Source organism: Dendrobates tinctorius, unplaced genomic scaffold (genome assembly GCF_039654945.1).
Source record: "Dendrobates tinctorius isolate UK_male_01 unplaced genomic scaffold, ASM3965494v1 ptg000120l, whole genome shotgun sequence".
Classification (NCBI taxonomy): Eukaryota; Metazoa; Chordata; class Amphibia; order Anura; family Dendrobatidae; genus Dendrobates; species Dendrobates tinctorius.
Genome location: NW_027361788.1, coordinates 278,098 through 299,866, shown reverse-complemented (window position 1 = coordinate 299,866; position 21,769 = coordinate 278,098). Strand labels below are relative to the sequence as shown.

The window sequence follows — 21,769 nt, the reverse complement described above, 5'->3', positions numbered from 1 at the left end:
ATCCTTAAAACCCATCCTTCGTGATAATATATATGAATCTAATGAAAATGTAGAGTCCCTGTAGGTAGAGATAAGGGGAGGGGGGAAAAATAATAAATTACTGATAGGGGTTTGTTATAAGTCTCCAAAAATAAAGGAAGCAACGGAGAATATCCTCATAAAGCAAATAGATGAAGCGGCGACTCAAGGAGAAGTCATTATTATGGGGGACTTCAACTACCCTGAAATACATTGGGGAACCGAAACCTGCAGTTCCAACAAAGGTAATAGGTTTTTGACAACTATGAGAGACAATTACCTTTCAGAACTGGTTCAGGACCCAACAAGAGGGGGGGCACTGCTAGACCTAATATTAACCAACAGGCCAGACTGCATATCAAATGTAAGGGTGGGGGTCACTTGGGTAATAGTGATAAATTAATAAGCTTTCATGTATCTTTTAATAAGATGTGTAGTAGAGGGGTTACAAGGACACTAAACTTCAGGAAGGCAAATTTCCAACGGATGAGAGATGATCTTGGTGCAATTAACTGGGACGATATCCTGAGACATAAAAATACACAAAGAAAATGGGAGACGTTTATTAGCATCCTGAATAGGACCTGTGCACAATATATACCGTATGGGAATAAACAGGCTAGAAATAGGAGGAAACCACTATGGCTAAATAGAGCTGTAAGGGGTGCAATAAGAGATAAAAATAAAGCATTTAGAGAATTAAAGCAAGTAGGTAGTGATGAGGCATTAACTAAATACAGAAGATTAAATAAATTCTATAAAAAGCAAATCAAGACAGCAAAGATTGAGACAGAGAGACTCATTGCCAGAGAAAGTAAAAATAATCCCAAAATATTCTTTAACTACATAAATAGTAAGAAACTAAAAAAATGATAGTGTTGGTCCCCTTAAAAATAGTCTTGGTGAAATGGTGGATGAGGAAAAAGCCAATATGCTAAATGACTTTTTTTCAACAGTATTTACACAAGAAAATCCCATGACGGATAACATGATCAGGGATAAAAAATTCTCCATTAAATGTCACCTGCTTAACCCAGCAGGAAGTACGGCAGCGTCAAAAAATCACTAAAATTGACAAATCCCCGGGCCCGGATGGGATACACCCACGAGTACTGCAGGAATTAAGCACAGTCATAGATAGACCATTATTTTTAATCTTTAAAGATTCCATAATAACAGGGTCTGTACCACAGGACTGGCGTATAGCAAATGTGGTGCCAATATTCAAAAAGAGGACAAAAACTGAACTCGGAAATTATAGGCCAGTAAGTTTGACCTCAACTGTTATAATGAGTCACCGGAGGAGAAAACAAAAATACAAGCTAAGTCCAGAAAACCGGAGAGGTTGGTAGCTATCGGATTGCAGACCCCTGATCCTATACACCACAACTAACAGTAGCCGTGGGGGGTTCCTACGGTGCCCTAGACCCCTCGTCACAGCCGGAGAACTACATAAGCCTAAAGAAGGAAAGGGGAAATCTAAACTGCCCCAGAGCAGACCCCAAAGCAATAGACAGCCCCCAACAAGTATTGTCGGTGAAATACAGATGAAAACACAAACACAGACAGAAAGACAGGCTGAGCAAACGATGGGGCCCAACTAACTAGATAGGACAGGACAGAAAAGATGCTGGCTGCAATCCGCAAAAAACCCTACCAAAAATGTCCCAACCGTCTGATAGGGAAAAAGGCCCTGAAGTCGCTAGACTTCAAAATCACTATATCATCACTCAAGGAATATTCTGAAAACAGAGCAAAGAGATCAACTGATCAGAGACAACAATGAAATTCAGCCAGTCCCAACCAGGACTGGCAGAATACAAACACTAAGGAAACCAGACAAAATCTCATGGAATAATAGCAGGGCAAAAACTTAGCTTTTAGTAGGCAGGAACTAAACTGGATGCAAGAGCTCAGAGCAGAAAGGATCACCAGCAGCCCTGCAGGGCGTCAGCTGACTTATATCCACTCAGAAATTCCAGATGTCCAATCACACTCTGCCTGTTCAGATGACAGGTTCTTCCCATCCCAATCAATTTCACTACCTCTCTTCACCAGCAGAGGGAGTTCATCAGACATCAAAGGTGAAGGGGAGAATTAACTCACAACACTCAACTGTGGGTAAAATCCTGGAGGGTTTTCTAAGAGATACTATACTGGAGTATCTGGAGAAGAATAACCTCATGACCCAATATCAACATGGGTTTACAAGGGACCGTTCCTGTCAGACTAATCTGATAGGCTTTTATGAAGAGGTAAGTTCCGGACTGGACCAAGGGAATGCAGTGGACGTGGTGTACATGGATTTTTCAAAAGCTTTTGATACGGTGCCATACAAAATGTTGATACATAAAATGAGAACAATGGGGATAGGGGAAAATATGTGTAGGTGGGTTAAGAGCTGGCTCAGGGATAGGAAACAAAGGGTGGTTATTAATGGAGCACACTCGGACTGGGTCACGGTTAGCAGTGGGGTACTACAGGGGTCAGTTTTGGGCCCGCTTCTTTTTAACATTTATTAATGACCTTGTAGGGGGCATAGAGAGTAGAATTTCAATATTTGCAGATGACACTAAACTCTGCAGTGTAATCAATACAGAGGAGGACAATTTTATGTTACAGGAGGATTTATGTAAACTAGAAGCTTGGGCTGATAAATGGCAAATGAGCTTTAATGGGGATAAATGTAAGGTCATGCACTTGGGTAGAACAAATAAGATGTATAATTATGTGCTTATTTGTAAAACACTGGGCAAAACTGTCACTGAAAAAGACCTGGGTGTATGGGTGGACGACAAACTCACATTTAGTGGCCAGTGTCAGGCAGCTGCTGCAAAGGCAAATAAAATAATGGGATGCATTAAAAGAGGCATACATGCTCATGAGGAGAATACTGTGTACAGTACTGGTCTCCGGTGTATAAGAAAGACATAGCTGAACTGGAGCGGGTGCAGAGAAGAGCGACCACGGTTATTAGGGAACTAGGGGGTCTGTAATACCTTGGTCTTGACCTGTCTTAACCTGTCTTGACCTGTCTTAACCTGTCTTGACAGGTTATTCCACTTGGGGTTATTTAGTTTGGAGAATCAAAGGCTTAGGGGTGATCTTATTACAATGTATAAATATATGCGGGGACAGTACAAAGACCTTTCTAATGATCTTTTTACTCTTAGACCTGTGACTGGGACAAGGGGGCATCCTCTACGTCTGGAGGAAAGAAGGTTTAAGCATACTCACAGACGCGGATTCTTTACTGTAAGAGCAGTGAGACTATGGAACTCTGCCATACGATGTTGTAATGAGTGATTCCCTACTAAAATCTAAGAAGGGCCTGGATGCCTTTCTTGAAAAGTATAATATTACAGGATATATACACTAGTTTCCTTAATATTGCGTTGATCCAGGGAGCTAGTCTGATTGCCGTATGTGGAGTCGGGAAGGAATTTTTTTTCCCCAATGTGAAGCTTACTGTTTGCCACATGGGTTTTTTTTGCCTTCCTCTGGATCAACATGATAGGGCAGGTTAGGACAGGACAGGATATGGGTTGAACTAGATGTACTTAAAGTCTCCCTTCAACCTTAATAACTATGTTACTATGCTAATATCTGCGATGCTGCCTCATGCACAGCTAATATCTGTAATAATCCCGTATGCACAGCTAATATCAGTTATGACGCAGCATGCACAGATAATATCTACAATGATGCCGTATGTACAGCTAATATCTACACTGAGTACTTCCACATCATTTTGGTTTTAGGAATAGATGTTGAAATATAGTGACTGTCTTTGAAAGGCAGTAATAGCCATACAGGGATGTGATCAATACTCCACATCGCATTCTACATCATCTTTCACAATTGTATATCTCCTTGAGAAGAGGACTATCAAACTTCTGGTCAATTAACATATCTTATGAAATGATTTATTAATAGAGGCTACGTTTAATAAATCATAAAGAAAACACAAATCGATCCCACTGTTAGGGGATAGCGCATTTTCTTTATTACAAAATGTAACAACAAATTTTGCCATACAATAGTTCTCCTCTTTAATGTATATCGCTGGTATGAATAAATAATGGCCAAAACTCAGCAAATTTTATACAATAGCATGAGGTTGAGGTTGGGAAAAAAATAAAAATAAAACAAGCTAAGCAGGGGGGTTGGCTTTACAGAAAATGACAATAAGCTTAAAAAATGCATATATACCATGCATAAAGTCGCTAACCCTTATATTTGGGCAATTCATGTAGGATCTCAGACAAAGAGGACCCTGGTAATATGTGTGAAAAAAAGTGTCCAAGAAATAGTGAAATTTGGCAACGCTCTAATATGCTGCTAGAAATAAAATTATTGTCATACAAATCACAGCATCATGCTGCACCCCTGCCAATACTGCACTATGTTTAACAGTGATCTCCGCTACTCTTCCTAAAAAAAAGTACCCTATAAGGAGATCAATATTGGGACCCTTCCACATAATTACAGGAACTTTTAAGCCATTGCATCTAGGGATGAGCAAACGTGCTTGTATTGTTGATACTCGGTCATCACTTGAGTATCACGGTGCTCGGATGAACTAGTTACTCATCGAGTAATGGGCGGTGACCTATGCAAAATTAGAATCCCTGCCCCGCATTTCTCACAGCCAATAAGCATTTGGGGATTGCTTGTGCGTCACTGTAATGCCAAAGCCATCTTGGTTGTGGCATTACTGTGATTGGCAGGACATGCAACAGTCAGAGGTTATTTTAAAAAAAAAAAAAAAAAAAGGCGCTGCCAGGCTCGGCATACTGACGCCAATGCACAGCTCTGCGACACTTTGTATTGGAGGGACAATGCACTTGTCTAGGCCTATGTGTATGCACGGTATAAGGAATCAGAGGCCTGCAGTGTAGATACTGGGGCTGAAGCTGAACCATCATAGTAGCAGCGTTTCTAAGGGCTAATCATCTGTATCACTTACAATCTGCAATTAGCCTAGGGAAGGAGGTAAAGTCACAGGAGTAGGGAGAGTGACCGAGAATAACGAGAATTGTGTTACCGTACTTTTTTAAATTACATAACACTGGAAAAAAAAAACGTAAAAAATTTAAATATAAATTTTAACGCTTTTTTTGGAGCGTATTGTGGTGTAGTGACCACGGTGTCCGCTAGGGGGCGCTGTGTGGATGTCCTAGGATAGAGGATGAATGGCAAATTACTGAATGACCGTTGTGTATCTCAAGGTGGGTGGCCTTGAGATGGAGACGTGTGTGTTGACCAGCAGTGATACTGCTGAGGTGCTGTTTCAATGTGTCCGGGAGAAGTCTCCAGGTAGCTGGGGAGACGGGTGGGACTAGTTAAGAGCAATAGTGTAAAGAGTGTGAGAATGGTTCAAGGACCTGTGATGAGGTCATAGCCATGTGACCCAGTGGGCGTGGCTACGGACCATATAAGGTGGCCAGAGTAGGTCACATGAATGAATGCTGGGACCCGGTTGGTCCGTTGTGGAAGGTCCCGCTGGGATATGTGTCTCCTTTCCTGACAGCACATGCTAGGATGAATGGCCGCACGTGCCTGATGATTCCCTGGAGTGAATGGATGTCTGCAGCATGATGAAGGCACTATGAGGAAACCCTGACGTGGGTGAGATATCTGAGGCTGAAGAGCCTGCGTATGCATAACCTGTGTGACCACAGGGATTACAGAGCTGAACGCTGTCATGGACGCTATGCTGATTCTATGAACTGTATGTTACTGCTGTGGGTTTAGGTTGCTGAATATACCGCATGGACAATAATTGTTTTATGAAAAACCCGTGCCGGATCTGGTGTTGTGGCGGCTAAGCGAGTATTCCCTACCCGAATGACAGCGCTACATCACAGTATATACACACTCACACACATACAGCTGCAACTCACAAAATTAGAATATCAAAATGTTAATTTATTTCAGTTCTTCAATACAAAAAGTGAAACTCATATTATAAAGAGCCATTACAGACAGAGTGATCTATTTCACGTGTTTATTTCTGTTAATGTTGATGATTATGGCTTACAGCCAATGAAAACCCAAAAGTCATATCAATAAATTAGAATACTTTATAACATCAGCTTGAAAAAAGGACTTTAAAATCCGAAATGTTGGCCTACTGAAATGTATGTTCAGTAACTGCACTCAATACTTGGTCGGGGCTCCTTTCGCATCAATGCGGACTGGTATGGAGGCGATCAGCCTGTGGCACTGCTGAGGTGTTATGGAAGCCCAGGTTGCTTTGACAGCATCTTCCTCTTGGAGAATGAAATGTCCATCTCCAAAAAGCTGAATGTGGAAACTTCACGCTAGACCACAAGCAGCTTGGATTGTGTGCCTCTTCACTCTTCCTCCAGGCTCTGGGACCTTTATTTCCAAGGTCTAGTGTGAAGTATCCACAATAAGTGATGGTTTGGGGAACCATGTCATCTGCTGATGTAAGTCCACTGTGTTTTATCAAGACCAAAGTCAGTGCAGCAGTCTACCAGGAAATTTTAGAGCACTTCATGCTTCCCTCTGCCATCAAGCTTTTTGGAGATGGAAATTTCATTCTCCAGCAGGACTTGGCACCTGTCCACACTGCCAAAAGTACCAATACCTGGTGTAAAAACCACAGTATCACTGCGTTTGATTGGCCAGCAAACTCGCCTGACCTTAACCCCATAGAGAATCTATGGGGTATTGCCAAGAGGAAGATGAGAGACACCAGACCCAACAATGCAGACGAGCTGAAGGCTGCTATCAAAACAACCTGGACTTCCATAACCCCTCAGCAGTGCTACAAGTCTGATCGCCTCCATGCCACACCCCATTGATGCAGTAATTGATGTAAAAGGAGCCCCGACAAAGTATTGAGTGCATTTACTGAACATAGATTTCAGTAGGACAACATTTAGGATTTAAAAATAATTTTTTCAAGCTGATTCTAATATTCTAATTTACTGATAATGACTTTTTGGTTTTCATTGGCTGTAAGCAATAATCATGTGAAATAGATCACTGTTTGTAATGACTGAGTTTCACTTTTTGTATTTAAGAATTGAAATAAATTAACTTTTTGATGATATTCTAATTTTTTGAGATGCACCTGTATATTATGCTGAGATCTCATCTTCCGAGATCTTGGTGCCGAGATAATAATAATCTTTGTTTATATAGCCCCAACATATTCCGCAGCGCTTCATAGTTTAACAGTTTCAGACACAAGTCATAAGTAACAACGTTAACAATACAGTAATTAAAGCAAATTGAAACGACCCCGCTCTTGAGAGCTTACAATCTACAATGAGGCGGGAGAGATACAAAGTACAGGTGTGTATTTACAATGATGGTCCAGTCATCTTGAGGGGGTGGGGGATAGATAAAGATAGTGAATGGGCTACACACACACATAAAATGACTGATTAGGAACGTGATAGGCCGCTCTTTACAAATGTGTTTAAAGGGAGCGCCTAAAACTATGCAAGTTGTGGATGGTCCTAATTTCTTGGGGTAGAACATTCCAGAGGATTGGCGCAGCACGGGAGAAGTCTTGGAGTCGGGAATGGGAGGTATGGATTAGTGCAGAGGTTAGTCGAAAGTCGTTTGCAGAGTGCAGCCGAGATCTCCATCTGCGCATGCCCCTGGCAGCCATTGTCCCTGAGTCCACAGCACAGTAAACCATGTAAGTGCTGAGGCTCTGGGCTTTCACAAAATGTTGTCAGAGCCTCTGCACCATCAAACACACGCAGCGGCGCACATCGGAACACCCCCTCATCCCAGCCTGCAGCAACACTCCACTCCTGCTTCCTCCAGCAGCGACCCTGCTCCACTGCAGCCGGTAAGGTATATCCGCATTATAAGGCACACCCACATTTTCCCAAAAAATTTTGGGGAAAAAAAGTCTGTCTTATAAGCCGAAACTTAACCGGTAACTTAACGCTTTTTTGGAGTGTTCGATGTCACAGAAATGTACCACAGAACACGTGAAACTGTATGGCTGAGAAATCTAACATTACAACATTTTTTAAACATGCTCAGTTTTGAAAAATCACAGAAATGTACCCAGATCACGTAATACTGTATGACTAAGAAAAGTAAGCTTGCAAAATTTCTGAGCAATTTTTGTTTTCAGTCATACAGTATTACATGATCTGGGTACATTTTTGTGATTTTTAAAACCGAGAAAGCACGTTTAAAAATGTTGTAGGGTTACATTTCTCAGCCTTACAGTATTACGTGGTCTGGGTACATTTCTGAAATTTATAACACTAAAAAAAGTGTTAATTTTTTTACTGTATTCAATTAGTCATCCATACAGTGTAATGTGCTTAGTGGGCGACAAAGATGGCAGATGCACGCGAGACTCCTGAGGTAGTGACCGGAGGAATATCGGAACTAGAGGAAGCTGGCGCGACAGCAGAGGTGGCAGGAGCCTGTGGTTCTGATTTGACCGATATCCCAGACCCACCAAGGCCAGAACCTAGGCCGTATCATTTATGGCTGGGGTTCTTGGGGACTGCAGACAGGAGAGCCAGGATTCATGACTGTTGAGCGAACTGCGGAGCCTAGGCTGATTGAAAGACACAAGGAGGCGAATCAGGACCAGGTCTAGACAAGTATAATCGGGCCCGTTAGCCGTAAGGTACCGACAGTTGGTGGTAGTTACTTACGACCGTCAGCGGAGAAGGGGGTCCATGGAAAAGTTTGTGACTAGTCATCAGGGTGGATAAAAATCAATGTTTTTTTAAAAAAAATAAAAAAAAATCGTATTTTTTTTATTTAAATCGTATTTTTTTTTATTTAAATCGGATTTTTTTCAATAAACTGCTTTTTGAGGAAAATATTTTACCATCCAAAGGTTCTTCCATCATGAGATAAAGCTGAGTTGTTTAACTCAGTAGAATAAAGGCTGTATATGTGTAACATTCACAATGCCATGCTCTTCCAGAGGTTTCTGTAGGATTAGTGGGCAGTTTCTCTCCTATATTATCACAGACGCTCGCTTTACTTACGCAGTTCTCAAAACTGAATTTGACTCCGCAGAGGTCCCAGCCTCTTCTTCACGGCAAAAATGTTACAACATGAACAGAGTTGAGAAAAAGACCTTAATCCTATTGTTCTACAAACCTATGAATACAGAATCAACCCCTTCAGTGCCAAGTCCAAGAAGTTAGACAATATGTTTCTGATTGTTTGGAGTGGAATAGATCTGCACAACACAAGAAGAATGTGAATCTAAGTGTGAGGAGGAGGAAGGGCAAGCAGACAAGAAAATGAAAGTGAAACTTTGAGCACAATACTGCAGCATAGCCACAGACAGACAAGTCTGGATCTGTTTGTGTGTACGATCTGATGTTTATTACATTCTTTCCTTATAATGGCAGCAGGCCGTATAATTTTGCACGCATGCCTATCGGTAAGGCAGGCATGCGTGCAAAATGCAAACGATGCAACAAAGAGATGCAAGGCCTGGTGGCGCGAATGAGGCAACATCATGAGAAGTGCGGTGATGAAGATGACCAAAGAAACACTTCTGAACAGGCAGGATCTTCAGGTTGGTAAACATTTTTATTGAATCCTATTTCTAAAGACTGAACTGTCATGTGTGAGAAAAATTATATTTCTTATTATTACTGCATGTTACTGTCATTTGGTACAGTTATGAAGAAAAACAAATATTCCTTTTGGGGCAGGGGCAGTGATGTGTTGTGTACAATAAGCAGAAATTGTATAAACAATAAAATAACAGCATTGACTTTTTTTGTTTAGGGGAATTCATGGATTCTGGAAACTATCCACCTCCAAGATCACCATCATCCTGTTCTACAGTTTCAGAGTTATCCATCCAGGATAGTGCTTCATTAGCAGCAGCAGCATCATCATCAGACACCCACAGCCACATATCACCATCACCCAAAAGGAAGAAAAAAACCTTTACCTCCTGGAACCACCATAGATAGGTTTGTGATAAGAACTAGCAGATTAGAAAAAGAGTTGATTGATGAAAAAATTGCCCAGTTTATTTATGCAACGAACTCTTCTTTCCGTCTGACTGAGAACCCACATTTCATTAATATGGTTCAGTCACTGAGACGAGGATACAGTCCACCCAGCAGAGCTGATGTTGCAGGGAAACTGCTGGATCAAGTGTATGACAGAGAAATGGAGCAATGTGCAACAGCTCTGGAGGGTAAAATTGTTAACCTAAGTATTGATGGGTGGAGTAATGTCCACAATGATCCTATTGTATGTGCTTGTATAACAACAGAAGAAGGTAAAGTCTTCCTTGCACAAACAACTGATACGTCAGGAAATGCACACACAGCAGAATACTTACAAGAAGTGGCAGTAAAAGCTATAACGACATGTGAACAAAAATTCAAATGTCTAGTACGCAGTTTGGTCACTGACAATGCTGCAAACGTATCCAAGATGAGAAGAGATTTAGAAGAGCAGGGAGGGAATACAAAGCTGCTAATAACATATGGTTGCAGTGCTCATTTGCTGCACCTCTTAGCCAAAGACTTAAGTGTTCCAGAAATAAAGGCTAATGTTGTTGAAATTGCTAAATACTTCCGTAATAATCATTTTGCTGCAGCAGCTCTTAAAAGGATGGGTGGAACCAAGCTAGCGCTCCCACAAGATGTTAGATGGAACTCTGTGGTGGACTGTTTTGAGCAGTATATCAAAAACTGGCCTATTCTGATGACACTTTGTGAAGAAAATCGAGATAAAATAGATGGCACTGTCACGGCCAAAATCCTCAACATTGGGCTTAAGAGAAATGTTGAACATATGCTGAGCTTCCTGAAACCCATCTCTCAAGCTTTAAACAAAATACAGAAAAATAGCTGTTTTATTGCGGATGCTGTTGAAATTTGGAAGGAACTGAGTGAACACTTAAAAACAGAACTACACATGGACAGAATTAAATTACAAGCAGTAAACAAACGAATAGGACAAGCACTGACTCCAGCTCATTTTTTGGCAAATATTGTCAATATCCAATATCAGGGTCAAAACCTAAGTGCTGAGGAAGAGGAGTTAGCTATGACATGGGTATCCAGCAATCATCCATCTTTAATGCCAACTATAATAAACTTCAGAGCTAAGGGGGAACCATTCAAGAAATATATGTTTGCTGAAGATATTTTAAGGAAGGTCACACCAGTAAACTGGTGGAAGTCACTTAAGCGCTTGGATTTAGAGACTGTTCAAGTAATGATTTCACTTTTAACAGCAGTAGCTTCTTCTGCAGGCGTTGAAAGAATATTCTCTTCCTTTGGACTCATTCATTCTAAATTGAGAAATCGGTTGGGACCCAATAAAGCAGGAAAGCTTGTTTTTCTTTTCCATATTATGAATAGGAACAAAGAAGAAGATGATGATGAAGATGACAACAAGTGAGCTACAGAGGACAGCAGGGACAGTAGTATTTAAGTTTTTCATGTGTCGGCTGGGCTGACAGTCTAAGTTTTTTAAAATATATATATTTTGTTTAGCCAAATTAGTTAACAAACATGGATGTTTGTTTAAGCAAATAACTTATGCTGTAATGTTGTTATTGTTTCAGTTGAATAAATCTATTTAAATTGTTATTAAGGTCAGGATTATTTTTCTCCTTCCTAAGTACAACAGAACAGTGGTGTCCAAATATGAATGATTAACCCATTAAACTGGGGAGAAAAAAGTAATATAAAAAGTGATTCTAAAAATCTTCATCTACTTGCATGTTAAAGTAGCAAGAACTAGTTTAGGTAGAAACTTTGATTTAAATCACTGATTTAAATCAAGCCTTACTGACTAGTGATTTAAATCGTGATTTAAATCGTGATTGAAATCAGTTAGATTTAAATCAAATCCACCCTGCTAGTCATCACACCTCATTCAACCATCGGTCAGTAGAGAATCAACACTTGCCTCAAAGGCGGAAAGAGCCAACGGATGGAACTAGGGTCACATTCTTCAAAATAAAAGGGCAACATCGCTGGTATGCAGTGGGTGTGATCCCAGAAGGAAGCATGATGAACCCTTCTTGAGGAATGAATAGGACTGTGAGAGTCTCCTTGAGGCGGCTCAAGACACGGCTACTACCACCCCTGAGAGATCGTACTGTCCTTTTGGTTCCCTACCTCCTATGTGTGAGCAGTAGATGACACAGGGCTATTGCCCATTTCTATAAGCTGAGTCACTTACAGCCCAGGCACCTGGGAAAAGGGCTTCAGAAAGCAGGTGAAAGCAGTCCCCCCAGGATCAAGAGGAAGAAGTGAACACCTGAAGAGGTTTACTGTATTACCCGGTTTATAAATTATTATTGGCTTTGTACAAAGCCTTTATGAATGTAGGAGTATAAACAACTACACTTTTAAAATATTTGAATGAGGTCTGCAAGTTGTTGCCTTTTAGGGGTCTATGGATGACACTCCTTACAAGGTTTTACTGGCTTTGTACTTTTTGCAAATACTTTATGGTTTAAGTACACAAAGTACACTTTGAAAATATTTAACTTTAGAACATTTTTATGGATTCAATGACTCATCCATACAGATTCACATGGTTACTGTCGCATTACGGTGGTATGTAAAACTTAACCCCTTTACCCCCAAGGGTGGTTTGCACGTTCATGACTGGGCCAATTTTTCCAATTCTGACCACTGTCCCTTTATGAGGTCATAACTCTGGAAAGCTTCCATGGATCCCAGTGATTCTGACATATTGTACTTCATGTTAGTGGTAAAATTTCATTGATATAAATTTGGCGAAAATTTCGCAATTTTCCAACTTTGAATTTTTATGCCCTTAAATCACAGAGATATGGCACTTAAAAAACTTAATAAATAACATTTCCCACATATTTACTTTACATCAGCAATAAATAACAAAGATTAAATCCTGCCTGCATGGTCCCTGAGTGATACCACTTACATGGGGGGAGCTTGTGGAGTGCCCGACGCGTTGGGCCACCGCAAGGTGGCTTCGTCAGGGGCTAGAGAGTCAGTCTGTTACACTCATATAAATATAATAAAGCTCCCCCCATGTAAGTGGTATCACTCAGGGACCATGCAGGCAGGATTTAATCTTTGTTATTTCAGCCTCTTGGGCCACATTATGTGTGCCATTTGTCATTCAGGTTGTTCAACCCTCTTGTAATATATCCCTGCATAGTGCCCTATTGTACTCATTCTCATGGCTTTTTTGACTGCATCCATTTATATGTTGCATTTATTGTTGTACTGTAGCCAATTTGGATAGATTGACTTCAGAAACACTGTGATTAGGGTATAATTACATACCTTTGTGCATGTATTACTTTTACAGGCATGTTATGATACATCTCACATTTTAGAGCCATTTGTGTGTTCCTACTTACTGGAGTGAGTTTTGTGGGCTCTATTACGAGCCCCTGTGCTTGGTTCATGTCATTGCATGACTTTTAAATGTTTTTATATGGTTGTTGTCCTTCTGTTACCAATAAAATTTGTAATTTTGCAGTGATCCCCGCATCTTGGTCAGTAGCTTTCTTCTATTCACTTCTCAGTTTCTGTTTATACTGACTGCTTTTAGATCCGCATTTTTTATTCAGTAGTGCCCTCCTGTGTCTTTACAGTCGTTTTGTGTTTTGCAGTTTTTATGCAATGAAAACAATTTTATCTAAAAAAATAATTATTTTTGCATCGCTTTATTCTGCGAGCTATAACTTTTTTTATTTTTTCGCTGATGACGCTGTGTGGCAGCTCGTTTTTTTGTGAAAGAAGATGACGTTTTCAGCGGTATCATGGTTATTTATATCCGTCTTTTTGGTTGCGTGTTATTGCACTTTTTGTTCGGCGGTATGATGATAAAGCATTGCTTTTTGCTTTGTTTTTTATTTTTTAAGGGGTTCACTAAAGGGGTTAACTAGTGGGAAAGTTTAATAGGGCGGGTCGTTACGGACAGGGTGATACTAAATATATGTACTTTTATTGTTTATTTCCAAAAAATGAATTTATTAGGGATTTTTTTTTTTTTTTTTTTTATTTAGCGATTTTTTATAAATTTTTACACTTTTTTTTCCTCCACTTTATTGTCCCAGGGGGGACATCACCGTTGTGTGTCAGATCGCTTATCTGACAGTTTGGACAGCACTCTGTCAGGTGCTGTACAGGCTTCCTCTCTGTCTGCTCTCTGCAGGCACTGAGGAAGCCGCCTCCCTGCAGGCCCCCGAAGCCATCTGGGGTCTGTGCTGGGGGTCTCAGGGAAGCACGGAGGGAGCCCTATCCCTGCCGATGCTTCCCTAATCCCCCAGTACACTGCTTTCTGTAACACTTTGGTGGTATATAACACTACAAAAAAAAACTTTCTTGGTTACATTTCTTATCCATACACTATTTTGTGGTCTGGGTTACATTTCATGGATACAAAACACTTTAAAAAAAGCATTTAAATATTTTGCTGGGTTACATTTCTTACCCATATACTGTTCTGTGATTTGGGGTACATTCTTGTCATATATAAAACACTCAAAAAAAAAAAGTGTTAAATTATGCTGGGTTAAATTTTGCAGCCATAGAATATTATGTGGTCTTGGGAACATTTCTATGATATATAACACTTCCAAAAAGTGCTAAAAAATTGAGCTGGGTTACATTTCTCACCAAAACACTATTCTGTGTACTGGGGTACATATTTCATGATACCGTATATAACATTCCAAAAAAAAGTTAACATTTTTTACTGTCTTAAGTTTATCACAAATACACTATTCCGTCTTCTGGGATATATTTTGTTGGATTAACACCCTCAAAAATCTTGTTAAAAAAAGTATCAGTATTAATCACCCTCAAAAGTGCATAGCCTTTGTGAGTCAAGGAGTACCAATATATGACAATTTGAACAGAATATGTATGACACCCTCCTTGATGTCCTTATGTTTGGCAACTCTTGCTTCCTTCATAAATTACACTGACATTTCCTATATTTTATTAAAAAAACAAGCCTTAAAACAAGTCATTATAGAGGAAATAAAAATCTTTCTTAACATTTTTTCAACGTAAGGTGCAATTTCTCGTGGGTTTAGAATGTTTTGTCAGTCCTTAAAGTGGCGTAAAGGTGTGACACCATTGTTCTCAGCAGCGATCTGGGAGTCAGAGATGTTTCCACGAGTCTTCCATTCAGCACTTTCCCCATCCATTTGAACATTTTCACTGACCCCCCAGACCAGCTCGGCTTTCCCACTGACTCCCATTATACTCGTTACTCGAAACGAGCATGCGAGTATTAAGAATTACTCGGTTTGAGCAACGAGCACCTGGGCATTTTAGTGCTTACTCATTTATAATCGCATCCCACATACATAGGCATTCATACGAAGTTGGTCCCTTTGGAGCTGTAACAGCTTCCAATCTTTTGATGGCTAACTGAAAAGATGGTAACACATTGCAAGCTTTCGAGACATGAGAGTCCTCAGTGGTTGATACCTTTTAATGGCTGACTGAAAAGATGGTAACACATGCCAAGCTTTCGAGTCTTGGAATGTGTTACCATCTTTTCAGATAGCCATTAAAAGGTATCAACCACTGAGGACTCTCAATTCTAAATATTCTTCTATCTACTAGCTATCACGGTACAAAGATATATATCTTTCCTGTATCCAATCTTTTGGGAAGACTTTCTAAAAGACTTTGGAGAGGTCTATGGGAATTTCTACTCAATCATTGCTAAGATCAGATGATGATTTTGGGCTCACAATTTCCATCCTAGGTCACCCGAAAAGGTATTGGGACTGAGGTCGGAGTTCTGTGCAGCAGGTTGTGATCTTCTACCCCTAACTCCTTCAACCATGTCTTTAAGGAATTTGTGCACTGGACATAGTCATGAGGAAGAGAGTAGGGCTTTCCCCAAACTGTTCCCACAAAGCTGGAAGATACAATTGTCTAAAGTTCCTTGGCATATTGAAGAATTAAGATTTCCCTACACTGCAACTAAGGCGTCTTGGCCGAACACCAAAAAACATGGTGGTTTGGACCCTGCAGTTATGGGGTCAACAGAGTTGGTGACTTTTCTGTCCTCTGCCCCTCAGCACTTGTTGACCCTGCTCTGTAACATTACGTGATCTCCACTTTTTGGATGAGCTGTTATGGTTCCTAAACATTTCCAATATTTAGGTTAATCTGACTTTTTTCACAAAAGTGAAATCGTACAAGGCTGCACTGGCATCTGTGAGCTCTTTAACCCCAGCCATTCTGTCACACGTGTTAGTAAAGGCAGATGGCACAGCGAGGGGCCCGATTATATACACGGGGCCAATGGGACAGAATGAAAAACCTGAATTCAATAATTAAAAAGCGTGTCCCAATACTTTTCTCCATATAGTGCAATGATCCCACCACTGCCACTAGTTTGTCAGGGAAAACACTGGAGAGATCATGCAGATCTCAACACTGCCCCCAGTTTATCATGGGACACAAGTCTGCTTTCTCCAATCGTCAGGACAATTGACTGACGAATGATGGACGTGGCTGCTTCCATTAATAAATATATATATATATATATATATATATGTCTCTCTGGCAAAAATTAAGAGACCACTGCAAAATTTTCATACGTCTGATTTTTCTCTTTATAGGTATATTTTTGAGTAAAATGTAAATTGCTCTTCTATTCTATAAACTACTGACAACATGTCTCTGAATTTCCAAGCACTAATTTTGTATTTATTTTCAGAAAATGAGAAATAGTCAAAAAAACAAAAAAATGCAGTGCTTGTAGACCTCAAATAATGCTAAGAAAACAAGTTCATAATCATTTAGAATCAACAATCCTAATGTTTTAACTCCGGAAGAGTTCGGAAATCAAAATTTTGTGGAATAACCATGATTTTTAATCACATCTTTCATGCGTCTTGGCATGCTTTCCACAGTCTTTCACACTGCTTTTTGGTGACCTTATGCCACTCCTGGTACAAAAATTTAAGCAGTTCTTCTTTGTTAGATGGCTTGTGACTATCCATCTTCCTCTTGATTACATTCCAGAGGTTTTCAATGGGGTTCAGGTCTTGAGATTGGGATGGCCATGACAGGGATTTGATGTGGTGGTCAATCATCCACACTTTGATTGACCTAGCTGTGTGGCATGGCGCACTGTCCTGCTGGAAAAACCAGTCCTCAGAGTTGGAGAACATTGCCTGAGCAGAAGGAATCATCCGTTTTTCCAGGATAACCTTGTATGCAGCTTGATTCATACGTCCTTCGCAAAGAATAACCTGCCAAATTCCAGCCTTGCTGAAGCATCCCCAGATCATCACCAATCCTCCACCAAATTTCACAGCAGGTGCAAGACATTGTGGCTTGTACACCTCTCCAGGTCTCCGTCTAACCATTAGAAGACCAGGTGTTGGGCAAAGCTGAAAACTAGACTCATCAGAGAAGATTAAATACTCCAGTCCTCTATGGTCCTTGGCAAACTTCAGCCTGGCTCTCCTTTGCTTCTCATTGATGAAAAACTTTTTTCTACCTTTACATGACTTGAGCCCTGTCTCTAGGAGCCTGTTACGAACTGTTCTTGCTGTGTACTTCATCCCCGCTGCCATTTGCCGGTCACTAGAGGTCATCCTGCGGTTGCTGAGTGACATTCAAATAAGGTGACGGTCATCCGGGTCAGTGGAGAGTCATTTTTGCCCTCGCTGGTCAGTAGCTTTGTTGTCCCCAATGTCAGCTGCTTAACCTTGTTGTAATGGACTGCCGTTTTAGAAATTTTAAGGATGGAGGCAACATGATGCTCACTGTAACCCGCTGCTAGTAGACCTAGAATTGAGCCCTTCTTTTCCTCACTCAAGACTTTCCTTTTCAACTCTTCTGGAATGGTTAAAAGTTATTTTTTTCATTCCTATTACTTTTAGGATATTACGAGCACTTGTTTTGCCATCCAGCTTGTCCTATTGCAAGAGGATTGTGAACACCACAGCAGGGCTTTTTTTATATTTTCCTTCATTAAATTTTCCTTCATTAAATAAGAATTGGTTCACGTGATCACCTAATCAGAAGCACGTTAAGTAGAATGAGGTGTACTCTGGTTGGAATTCAACTGACACTGGAATGGAATGGCTGTCAGATATGTAGAGAAGCTGATTTATAGAAAACTGTGCAGTGGTCTCTTAACTAGCATGGCTTCAGGAGTGCGGTTTTTAAAGTAAGAGGAACAAACCTATTAAATTTTATATATACTTAATCTGGAATAGTAGGCAGTGTTTATAAAAAAAATATACAAAGATGGCACAAAATGGGAACAAAACAATACGGCATAAACAATCACATAAAATACAAGAGATAATCAAAGAAAAAAGTACTAAACCTGTGTCACAGAAATTGCTCAGAGCTTGACGGAGAGAGGTACTCCTTAGGAAAATATACCTTCCAGGTGTGACAAATGGCAAAATTCAAACTCTGATTTTTATTAGCTCAAGGTTAAGCCCACATACTTCCCCTTCGATGAGCATATATGGGGGCTTGTTGTAGGATTTGCTAGGTCTTTTAGGATTTTATGAGATCGCCAATGTTCAGAATATCGTCGCCCCTGGAGGTCCAAGGTAAGAGATATCGTTGTCATGTTTCCGATCACGATTTTACCCTTCTATAGAAATGAAACATGACATTGATAACACCAAAAATAGCAAATGGATAAAATATAATTTTTAATGAGAATATTAAAAGGATCCACAGACAAACATCACCCTTGTGACAAAAACAATCAACCACAACAACGTAGACAATGATAAAAAATACCCACAGGTGAGCACCTGTGCAGTATTGAATGAAGAGGCCTCCTTTATCACAACGGTATGGAATAAGTATTATCAAGTATGGTATACATGACTTAAATTTCTCGCCCATTAAAACCTTCATTAGAGCAAGGTATGAATAATTGCCACATGTCAGAGTAGTGGCCACCAAAAATAATATGTACACTCAACAACCTTTTTCTGGGTATCAATAAAGTGCTTGGTGCATCTTTTTAAACCCTCACAGGGAAAATGCTTAATGTTGCACAGAATAAATATCATTCATTACTAACACAAAAAAGTGCATTCAGTATGTAATAGTTGTGCATCCGACACTTGCCATACGTAGAGACCTGTGATGGAATGAACCAAATATAGCAGCAAAATAGGGTAGGCAGAACTATGAGATCGCTCTATATATGGTCACAAAAAACAGAACCCTGCTACCTCACTAATACAGTGAGCATTCCAAATGACCATTATTGAGCATTAAACATGCCATATACTTAAGTGCCATAACAACTTAAATAGTCTGATCTCACCCAATTGGAGGAACACCGCTGGTCACAGGTCACACGCTGTGGGCGGGGCCTAGACGGACGTGACTCCCGGCATTAGGTATTTGAACCACAGGAGCGATGGACAACGTTAATGCAGCTAGAACCTTCCAAAGACTCCTCTGATGAGTGATTAATATAACGAAACGCGTCGGAAGACGCAATCCATGAGGGAGGCAGTATCAGGCTATTCACACCATGCAAGCTCATGGTCATCGCAAGTGAATATGGAGTGACAGGGTTCCTCCAATTGGCAAGTGTCGGATTACATACTGAATGCACTTTTTTGTGTTAGTAATGAATGATATTTATTCTGTGCAACATTAAGCATTTTCCCTGTGAGGGTTTAAAAAGATGCACCAAGCACTTTATTGATACCCAGAAAAAGGTTGTTGAGTGTACATATTTTTGGTGGCCACTACTCTGACATGTGGCAATATTCATACCTTGCTCTAATGAAGGTTTTAATGGGCGAGGAATTTAAAGGGAAGGTGCCGTGTTTTTTCATAATTGAATGTAAAAAAGAAAATAGTTTAAAAAGATATTGTCCCCTAAGCTTGACTCAGTGGTGTGTATGGATTTTTTTTTTCTGTAGTAATGCAGCCACTGGGGGCTGCCATCTTACCTCTCTGGCTGCTGAACGACACTTTCCATGCTCATTTACGGCAGTCCCTGGACATAAGACATAACAGTCGGCTGCCGACCCCTATCTCTTTCATTGCAGCTGCATCAGGAGAGAACTGGCCACGCCCCTGTGGGCAGCTCAATCACAGCTGTAGTTGTGGCCAGGCACCATCTTATTAGAGCCCAGTGCTTTCCTGTTAGCTCCATTATCACTCTATTGCAAGCCCTGGATGCTGTACTGTTCCAGCATAACAGGGCTTGGATGTTCACTCTGCACATACCAGCTGTAAGAGAGGAACCAGGACGAGCTGCTGGACACCAAGCTGCTCTTTCCAAATCACCCGACCAGCTGCTGCCCCTGCAAAACATAGGAGGAGCTGCTCTCTGCTGTTTCAAAACACTTGGCAATCTGCTGGACATCTAATCCTCTCCTCTGTGATACTGACTGCTGAGCCATGTATCTAATCCTCTCCTGTGTGAAACTGACTGCTCATCTGTGTATCTAATCCTCTCCTGTGTGATACTGTCTGGTGAGCTGTGTATCTAATCCTCTCCTGTGTGATACTGACTGCTGAGCTGTGTATCTAATCCTCTCCTGTGTGATACTGTCTGGTGAGCTGTGTATCTAATCCTCTCCTGTGTGATACTGTCTGGTGAGCTGTGTATCTAATCCTCTCCTGTGTGATACTGACTGCTGAGCCGTGTATCTAATCCTCTCCTGTGTGATACTGACTGCTGAGCCGTGTATCTAATCCTCTCCTGTGTGATACTGGCTGCTGAGCTGTGTATCTAATCCTCTCCTGTGTGTGTGCTGAGCCGTCTATCTAATCCTCTCCTGTGTGATACTGTCTGCTGAGCCGTGTATCTAATCCTCTCCTGTGTGATACTGTCTGCTGAGCTGTGTATCTAATCCTCTCCTGTGTGATACTGTGTGCTGAGCCATGTATCTAATCCTCTCCTGTGTGATACTGACTGCTGAGCTATGTATCTAATCCTATCCTGTGTGATACTGTGTGCTGAGCCGTGTATCTAATCCTCTCCTGTGTGATACTGTGTGCTGAGCCGTGTATCTAATCCTCTCCTGTGTGATACTGTGTGCTGAGCCGTGTATCTATTCCTCTCCTGTGTGATACTGACTGCTGAGCCCTGTATCTAATCCTCTCCTGTGTGATACTGACTGCTGAGCCGTGTATCTGAAGGTACAGTTACACTAAGCGATGCACCAGCGATCCCGACAACGATATGGATCGCTGGTGCATCGCTAAGTGGTCAATAGTGAGCTGCCACACAGGCAGATCTCACCAGCGACATCGCAGGGGTCGGGGGTCGCTATTTACCTGTCACACCAGGCGATCCTGCGTCCTCCCGCCCGGCTCCACGCGTCGCTTCTCGTTACAGCAGGAAGCCGACGACGAGAAACGGTCCTGAATGTTCTCGCGCGATCAGCGATAACCAGCGGGGGAGCGGGTCGTAGGTAAGTATCAGACATAACGATATCGCTAGCAATATCGTTATAACGTCACAAGTTATAGCGATATTGCTAGTGATATCTCTTAGTGTGACAGGCCCTTAATCCTATCCCGTGTCATAATGCTCTCCTGAAATACTCTGTGCTGCTGTCTCCCTGCTCCCAGAATCCTTGCTGCCTGCCATCCTCAGTGACCGAAGACCCCATTCCTCTCCTCAGATCCTGTCCTGGCGATGTGTGAAAGTGAGGCGACAGGGGCCTGATGTATGGTGGAGGAGCAGGGTGACAGCAGCACAGAGTATTTCAGGAGAGCAGTGTGCTGGTCTATGGGGGGCGCCCTGTTCAGTG

General features: G+C 41.2%; 1 protein-coding gene across 3 annotated transcripts in view; it reads right to left on the bottom strand.

Annotated features, from left to right (window-relative positions):
• The window catches only part of RABGAP1 (RAB GTPase activating protein 1), a 263,850-nt gene that overhangs the window by 35,124 nt on the left and 206,957 nt on the right, over positions 1 to 21,769 (bottom strand). The window contains exon 24 of one of the 3 annotated variants that reach the window (XM_073590687.1): positions 18,221 to 18,624. The exons of the other annotated variants lie outside the window; for them this stretch is intronic. Within the exon in view, the coding sequence (XP_073446788.1) occupies positions 18,448 to 18,624 (177 nt within the window). The 3' untranslated portion in view covers positions 18,221 to 18,447. Of the gene's footprint in view, positions 1 to 18,220; positions 18,625 to 21,769 lie in introns of those variants that run through there. 3 annotated transcript variants of the gene reach the window in all.